The sequence below is a fragment of the Catharus ustulatus genome, chromosome 4 (assembly GCF_009819885.2).
Source record: "Catharus ustulatus isolate bCatUst1 chromosome 4, bCatUst1.pri.v2, whole genome shotgun sequence".
NCBI lineage: Eukaryota > Metazoa > Chordata > Aves > Passeriformes > Turdidae > Catharus > Catharus ustulatus.
In genome coordinates, this window is record NC_046224.1 from 62116938 (window position 1) to 62126063 (window position 9126).

Genomic DNA, 9126 nt, shown 5'->3' on the forward strand with positions numbered 1-9126 from the left:
ATTTAATCAAAGGTCACTTTCACAACCCTTTCATCGTTTTTGCTTCTCTTCCCTGATTTTCTTTTTTGTATGGCAATACCTTCCAACTTTCAAGCAGCTGTCCCAATTGTACTGCTGTGCAACAAGAAGCAGTGATTCCATTCCAGCTCTGCAATGAAATGCCCCAGTATTTGCATTTATTAAATACTGTGCTTTTCCAGTTTTTGATCATTCCTGGGTCTGACCAGGTATTGCTCCTTTCTAAGTTTCTTTTCCCCTCTGTATATCACTGCTCAACACCAATATTTCCCCAGCACATGAGTTTTTAATTTCTACTTCAGCTTTCATTTTGTAATTTTCTGCCAATGTTTTATTTTTCCATCTCCCCAGCAGAGATTTTATTTCTCTTTGCTCACTGCCGTTTGCATCCCCTCCAAATTCAGCTGCAAATTTAATTTGTTTGTTGTTTAGCCCTACTGCTACTAACAAACAGTAATGAAAATATTAACTAACACACCCTTTATCAGCTTAAATTATTCACTACCATGTTTTACTTCTGGAGCTTTCTGTTCTTCTGTTTGCAAATTACTTCTGAAGAACAAAAATATGCAAGCGCTAAGATCTGGGCAAATCTTCTACTTTTTGTAAAATTAGCACAGATCCAGTCAAGTCAAGCTATTTATTCAGCTATGGACATGACCTTTAGATTTCCTTGTACTTTGGGAAGTTTTCAGAGTTACACAGTGAATAACATGAATAAATACTTCAGTTTTTGTGGTAATTATTTACCCCACTACAGTTTTAACTGTAGGATGCTATTGATCATATTTCCCTGTAATTCATGCTTTTCATTGATAGATAAAACTTTCAAAAAACATTACAGGTGGACTTCCCAGTGCCAGTGCAACAGGAAAACCCCAACCTGTCTGACCTGGCAAGTATCAGCTGATTTCTGTGTATTCCAGTTTCTGCTCTGTTAAAAAGGGAACAATGGCAGTACTCCTATTACTTTGTCAGTAATAACATAACCAAGAGAAATACTTATGGATTGCTCCAATATAAGTGATGTGAGAATGGCCTGGGCTGGAAGAGACCTGGAAGTTGCTTTGTCCCAGATCCTGCCATGGGCAGGGACACCTTCCACTATCCCAGGTTGCTCAGAGCCCCATCCAACCTGAGCTTGGACACTTCCAGGGATGGGGCAGCCACAGCTTCTCTGGGAAACCTGTGCCAGGACCTCAGCACCCTCACAGGGAACAATTCCTTCCCAGTATCCAATCTAACCCTGCCCTCTGTCAGTGTGAAGCCATTGCCCCTTGTCCTGTCACTCCAGGCCCTTGTCAAGAGTCTCTCTCCATCTTTCCTGTGGCTCCCTGCAGGCACTGCAAGGCCACAGTGAGGTCACCCCAAAGCCTTCTCCTCTCCAGGCTGCACAATCCCAATTCCCTCAGCCTTTGCTTTCTCAGTTGGGTAAAATCATCCAGCTCTTTGAGGGAGAACCCAAAGAATGTTAGGGTATATACCTAGAGTAATAAAACACCACAATAATTCCACAAAGTTCTTTCCTTTACAGATTTAGAAGGTAGCAATCAGACATTGTGACTTGACAAAACTCTTCCAACACACCAGGGAAATTGGGATCCCAGCCTTCAAACCCCTCATTCTGACCTCCTCAATACACAGTTTAATCAGTCAGTGGCTTAATGCAAAATTAATTAATTAATTAATTAATGTCAGGGCATGGACAGGCAGGTGTAAACATGCAAATATGTCACAAAAGTGTCAGTGAGGGATGGAGTTGGAATGGAAAAGGACCTCATTGTGACTGAGAAGAGGCTGCCTACTCCTATAGCTGATTATAGACCTGGGGATGTAGTTGGGATAGCTGATATGGCACCAGCCATTATTAACAGTCCAGTCCCTCAGTGGGATTGTGAGAGGATGCTGGGGAGTGCCAAATGCCTCCAGGGAGTTCTCAAGTGCCCTGGTGTTGGTGGCAGGGGAGGGAGGTGCAGGGCCAAACCTGACAAGAATTAGCTGTGCACAAGGTGTGAGAAGCAGCAGCTGTTCCAAAGAGGGAGGTAAGCATGGAGGAACTGCTCCTGACCTTTCTCTTGGAATCAGGCAGGTCTGTGTACAGCAGCCTCCTGTTGATCTCCAAAAAAACACAGATATATCTGTGGAAGGATCAAATGTAGACACCCTCCTGCCATTGCAATTACCTGTGTGACTCTGCAGAGCTCATCTGACAGGTCAGAGCACAAACTGCTCCTTGCAGCAGAGGTGTTATCCAAAATCTGGCTCTCAGGAAGATGTCACAGGTTGGGAAAGCTCTCCCCAGTGACCAGCAGGGTCACAGTCACCTCCATTGTGGATTGGTTCAAAGTGCAGAGGAGTTTCATATCTCTGGTGAGCAGCTGTCCTGCTGTGCTTTGCTCAGCCAGTCGTTTGAAGAGGAAGAGGAAATGTCAGTGACTCTGTGCTGAACTCCATTTCCATAAGAAATGAAGTATATACCATTCACTGGAGGCTACTGGGGCTCAGTGCACAGAGGTGTCTTCTCTTATAAATGGCCTTGAGTGAATTAATTAATACACCTCTGAGCTGCTGCAGAGATGGTGAACCTTTGTGGGCTCCCTGTCAGATGTGTAGCTGTGCTCCCCTGCCAGTGTGCCAGAGGAATGAATTTGTTTCAAATCCCCTCACTCAAATTTCTAGTTTGGTTGCCCCTCAGGATGGGAGGGTTAACATTTAGGGCAGCCATCACTTGATTATGTCTTTGAATTCTTCAGCTTGTTAGAGGGTCTGGCTGTTGTGGAAGCTGTAGTTTCAATCTGTATGTGTTGAAATTTCTGTATCCTGAGAAATGGAAGTGTCCAGGAGGGTGTGTGCAGGGACATTCAGCACTCAGCAGCAATCTACCTTCACAAGTCCATATTGTACAAACAGTTGATTACTATTCTGAAACACAGTGCAAATTTTCAGACACAGTTATTTCACATTCCCACTTTTCTGAACATTCAGCATGCTTTTCTTGCTCTGTACCTTCCCCCAAAGCACAGAGGAAGAGGGCTGCATTTCTTCCCAACATAGTTATTAGGAAGAGGGAATCAACAGGGCTATCCATGACTTGGGAGGTTGTGGGAGCAGTGCTCAGCAAACAGTGACAATAATTAAACTTTCCTCTTTGGTTAAAGCCTGGAAAAGCTGTCAGCCACCACAAAGGATCATTAGTTGCTTACTCTGAAGAACAGAAGCTGCTCCTACATTTTTTTAGAAAGTGCCAAACACTTCAAGCTGGCTTACATAAATCATGTGGGGTATTACAATGCTGAATGTAAAACTCACCAGTCACTTTTCCTTCTATTCCAGTTCCTCTTAGCAATGACTTGCAAGTAAAAGCTTGGGCAGTCTCTCACAGGGCTAGGATTTCATGCTTCCTGCAGAACGTTTTAAATGATGTTTCGCTCTTTCCCTGTGTGGAATGTTCAGAGGCTGACCAAAATAAAGCTATGCAAAACTAAACTAAACTAAATTTTTCCCTACTACATAAAGTGGTGAATCCAAAAAGTGCAGAAAGTGATTAACCAGAGTTTATCAGGGATTTAATTTGTCGATGGAAGGAAGAGGTAAGCTTATTTACTTCTCCTAAATTTAGATCTTCCCTGAGCCACCTAGCTCAGACAGCATTAATACCCTGCTGAAACTGCAGTGATAGGCAGGAGAACAAACCATTAAAGTAGAGTAAAGCTAAGCCACAGTGGGACATCAATCAGCTTGCAAAGCATGAGCTTTTCCTATCTGTGCTGTTTGCTTTTCCCCTCTGAGCCACAAATATCAGCAATCTCCTAGTCAAACTTGCTTAGTGCAAACTGGCCACGAACACAGCCAAAATGAACGTTTGTCGGGAATTTACATGAGGAAAATTCCAAGAAGAACCAGGAAGAACAACAAAAATATCTCACTAACATCAGCTAAACAAGAAAAATTTAACTTGGGCAAAATCTTTGCACCTGAAATGAATAACTAGAATCGGGGAAAAAAAAAAAAAAAAGAGGAGAAAAAAGTAATGTGAATGACTGAATTCTGTGCCCCCAGGAACCTGGAATTTGAGTCAGTATTCTCTCAGACAGGACATGTATGCTGAAATCTTGCCTCTCTAAGTCCCCTCTACAGATAATTTGCTCACTGGTCTGCACTGAATAAGCACTTGTTCTGCTTTGTGAATTGCACTGTGGAACTCCTGGAGGCGTGACCAGAAACACCAGAATTATTTGCTTTGAGAATATGAAAAGATAAACATTTTAATGTTTTACATTTTCCTCTTCTTTTTACGGCTTTAACAACACGTGCCAAATAAATTTCAAATTATCTGCAGTTCAGACAAGCACAGCGTTCCATTTTGGGCAAAGAGCCATTCATCAAATGCAATACTCCCAGACCTGCAAACAAATACACTTTTAATGTGTTTTATAACCAGATTACAGCCAAGGCTATGAACCAGCTGCAGTTTTCCAACAACAGCCATTTCTCCTATCTAGAATAGTGCTTTAGACATACTCTGAGGTGCTGGACTTTATGGAAAGCCTGACAATTTTTAGTCATGGACTGGAACTTCTGAACAGCACTAGGTTGGAGGAACTCCCTGAAAACTGTAATCTCACCAATCTTTGTGTTTTCTGTCAAAGTTTTGCACCCAGAAAAATATAAAGTTTTGTTCAAAACCTCTTTACTTTTGCAGCAAATAATTTGCAAAGCATAAATGAAACTACAGGTTGAAAGTTACCATCTTTCCCACCAAATCCATAAGACTTTTCACCTGAAGTTCAGGAAAACGCTTTCCAACATTTTTCCCATTAATGGGGTTCCTGCACAGAGAAGAAAAATAGCTCATTTTAGCTTCTCCAACTCTCGGGTCCCCAGCCCTTCCTTTCTGTGTGCAGTGTGACATTAAAGAGAGCCTGCAGGAACTCCAGCCTTACTTCTCCCACCTCATCACCTGCTCCAACTTATGTATTTTGCTAGTGCCACTTAGTTTTGAGACTGAGCAGAGCAGTGATTGCATGCAGCTGCATGTTGGCATGAATAATGCTCCTGGCTTTTGGGCTGAGCCTTGTCAGAGCTTTGCTCACCATCCTGTGGGCTCGTGTGTCGTCCCGCGTGTGGATTCCGGGTGCTGCAAGAAATCTGCTCAATGACATCTGTTTAATAATATTTTTACTGTTTTTCAAAGCAAGCCCTATGCTGAGGGAAGGCGAAATTGCATGGCAATTTTTTATCCAGAAAGGTCTGGGCTCTGAGATCCATCTACATTAAGTTAGTATTTATTCAGGTATGACAGTAATTGTATGGTAACTGGACATCTTCGATTTTTTTTCCCCCCAAAAGCAAAACATTGTTGCAAGCAACAGTCTAGATTTAGGTGAACTCACACTGTGACAAACTGAGAATGGAGAAAACACATTTCTTGTCCATAAAAGGACAGCTCACACATCCACAGAGGGTAGCTCTGATTTTGCTGCAGTTCCAAACTGTGAAGTGGGGACTCAATCTTGCAAAAAGGAGTTTTGTTTAGAGTGGATAGAAGGTTGTACAGTAAAGTTTTTTTTCTTCTTTTTTTTTTTCCTTTGCCTTCTGAAACAGAAAATGGTTCTCCCTCTTAAATAGAAAATGGTGATTTTTTTCTTTTTTTGAAATGGAAAATTTTCTATTCAGGAGGGAAAGGATCCTTCCCCTCATCTCAGCACTGGTGAGGCACATCTGGAGTGTTGTGTCCAGTTCTGGGCTCCTTAATACAGGAGTAAATCCATGAAAATTATTAAGGATTAGGACAACTGTACCAGGAGGAGAGACTGAGAGAGATGGGGCTGTTCATGCTGCAGAAGAGAAGTCCCAGGGAGATTTTATTGAAGTGTAGAAATACCTCACAAGAGGGATTAATAAAGATGGAGCCAGACTTACTCAGGTGTGTCCATGAAAAGACAAGAAGCAGTGCGAAAAAATTGAGATATGGGAAACTGCTGATACTACTGATACACTGCTGATGAAATATATTTCTTTTTTAAATTTAAGGGTGGTGAAACAGTGGAACAGGTTGTCTACAGGGTTGTGGAGTCTCTATCCATGGAGATATTCCAAACCTGAGTAGGCACATCTCTCTGCAAGCTGCCCTGGCTGATACTCCTCCGAGCAGTGAGATTGGCCTAGATGATGTCCTGAGGATCCTTCCAGCTCCATCTGTCCCACAGCCTGTGACTCTGTGCCTTCACCCCTGAGTGCCAGCAGTCTCTGGCACATGGTGGATGTGTTTGCAGAGCAGGAAAATCAAATTCAAGGACTTCCTGAGTCACTTGAAGCAGTACTACAGTCAGGGTTAATCACAGACTATGAGGGTGGTCTAAATGAGTTTTGTATTCTCTCCTTCAATCCACTACTTGTGCAGCAAATTTATAAGCAGGTGTGCTCTGAAGTGAATCCATGACTTAGGATTTTACATTGAAAATTGGTTTAGTTTAAATATAAATACCAAATATACAGATGTCCAAAAATATAAGGAGAAATACCACCTCCCTGGACAGTTGCTCCTGGCTCTCAGCTACACAAACAAGGTGACATAAAGGCTTAAAAAGAAGTGACAAATGAGCTTCTAGAATATGGACAGGAGGTAGAATTTGAAGGAGATCACAAGAAGCCATATAGAGCAGTGCATGTAAAAGTACCAAGAAGCAGCACACTTTTAGGAATGGTTTTCAAAATACTGAATCTTTGAACAAGACTTTTTGCCTTTTAGGAGATGGTGGGGAGAGGGATGTCCTCAATCTGTCCTTGACTATTTCTCATTGATGTTAGTTTTGTTTCACCTTACATAAATGGAATGAAGCAACTTCTTAAAAAAAAAACACCAAAAAAAGTCCCTAATCCTGGAAAAATCCCCTATGAAATGGTCAGTGGGTCCATCTGAATTCCCCACTTGTATTACAGAGGTCTAATCACCACTCTCTGACTTGACAGCATCATTTTCCTTCGAGAACACTTTCCCTTACCAGAGAGAGAGAGAGAATGAAGGCACGATTGAAACACAGGATTTATTTCCTTCTTGTGGTAACATTAAACAGAAGCCACTTGATAAATATGAATTAGATGGGTCTGAGAGATCTCAGCACACAAAACCTGACAACAGCTAGCAAAGTCTGAACTTTTTTGTTTTACACAGTGAGACAGTTTTCTACTCTGCATGATCCTGCAATTTTGAAACCAAACTTCTCTGTGGAATAAACTCAGTGGAAGTAACTTGGCCTCACTCTGCTGCCAAGTCCTGCCCATACTATCCCAAGAGCTACCTACATCTGCAGAGAAAGTGATATATGTGCCACTATGCATGGAAAGAGGAAAAGCAAGGCCTAAAATATAGATGGTATATTAAAAAAAAAAAATCAGAAGAGAGATGCACTCATTATAAAGTAAAATAAATAGCATCTTCAAAGAAATGCACAGCCTTCATTTCTATATATTTGTCTTCAAAGTCATAGATGTTACTGAAAAAAACCCACCAATGTTCCTGTTTACAGCCTTTAGCAAACCTATCTCTTGGACTGTTTTAACATTGGCTCTCTGTTTCTTTGCAGATCTTACAGGTGAACAAGGTGATGTCCATCTTGTTTTATGTGATATTTCTCGCTTACCTTCGTGGCATCCAGTCTTCCAACATGGATCAAAGGAGTTTGCCAGAAGATTCAATAAATTCTCTTATTATTAAACTCATTCAGGCAGACATTTTAAAAAACAAGCTTTCTAAGCAGATGGTAGACATTAAGGAAAACTATCAAAACACGGTGCAGAAAACAGACACTCAGCAAGACATGGATGGGGAGGAAAATGTGAAATCAGACTTCCAGCCAGTTATCTCAGTGGATACAGATCTCTTGAGGCAGCAGAGACGCTACAACTCGCCCCGAGTCCTCCTGAGTGACAACACGCCGCTGGAGCCGCCGCCACTGTACCTCATGGAGGATTACATCGGGAATTCCGTGGTGCTGAACAGAACCTCCCGGCGGAAGAGGTATGCGGAGCACCGGGGCCACCGGGGGGAATACTCCGTTTGTGACAGTGAAAGTTTGTGGGTCACGGACAAATCCTCCGCCATCGACATTAGGGGACACCAGGTGACTGTTCTGGGAGAAATTAAAACGGGCAACTCTCCGGTTAAGCAATACTTTTACGAAACGAGGTGTAAAGAGGCCAAGCCTGTAAAAAACGGCTGCCGCGGCATCGACGACAAGCACTGGAACTCCCAATGCAAGACATCCCAAACTTACGTCAGAGCACTGACTTCAGAAAACAACAAACTGGTGGGCTGGAGGTGGATAAGAATAGACACCTCCTGCGTGTGCGCCTTGTCCAGGAAAATAGGAAGAACATAGATCTGCATCTCTTTGCTATATAAATTATTACTTTAAATTATATGATATGCATGTAGCATATAAATGTTTATATTGTTTTATATATATTATAAGTTGACCTTATTTATTAAACTTCAGCAAATCTACAGTATATAAGCTTTCTCTCTCAATAAACAAGAGCAAAGGGTGTGTGCCTCTGCCGTGGCCAATTCCGGGGTTTTTTAAGACTATGTTTGTGACACTGCTTGTTGGCAGCATACCGTAACCTTCCTGTAAAATCTGTAAAATCAGTATTTTTCATTCAGTATTGTCAAACCAGTGACTGTCATTTAGTAAACTTGTTAAAAATCAGATCAATGCCAAGACTTGTGTACATATTTATATTCCCTGCTCTATACGTTCATATTTAATTGGATCTGCAGCATTGACTCCTCACCACCAAAAAAATCCCCAAAAAATCAAGGACCAAAATACATGTTTTAGCCTGCAGATGAAGTCAAATTTACAGGCATCAGGTAGCCCTAAAATAAAGTTTCTGTGTATTATGCCAGTTTTGCCGGTGACATGACCATTTTCCCTCTGTTAGCATTTCAGAATGGCTGCTAGTAATCCAGGAACATCCATTTGTGTTTTGGAAGCACATTTGTTTTGCAACTGTTTCTAATGTTGCCAGTGCATCATTGAAAAAATATGAAAAAAATCTGAAATATTTGTAGCCGAAACTTGCTGAAGTCAAGAACTGATCTAA

The 9126-nt window shown here is 41.7% G+C and overlaps 1 protein-coding gene and 1 long non-coding RNA gene across 2 annotated transcripts in view; one reads left to right on the top strand and one right to left on the bottom strand.

The window, feature by feature from the left end:
• Positions 1 to 8605, top strand: part of LOC116995939 (neurotrophin-3) — a 45804-nt gene extending 37199 nt beyond the window's left edge. Inside the window, exon 2 of the mRNA XM_033059057.1 lies at positions 7605 to 8605. Within this exon, the coding sequence (XP_032914948.1) occupies positions 7605 to 8399 (795 nt within the window). The 3' untranslated portion in view covers positions 8400 to 8605. The remainder of the gene's footprint in view (positions 1 to 7604) is intronic.
• Positions 1727 to 7978, bottom strand: LOC116995942. Its single transcript, XR_004417830.1, has 4 exons — positions 7895 to 7978; positions 7662 to 7770; positions 4766 to 4847; positions 1727 to 2940 (listed from the first exon to the last, which is right to left on the bottom strand). It is a non-coding gene; the product is annotated as an uncharacterized LOC116995942 (long non-coding RNA).
• Positions 8606 to 9126: the final 521 nt, after the last annotated feature.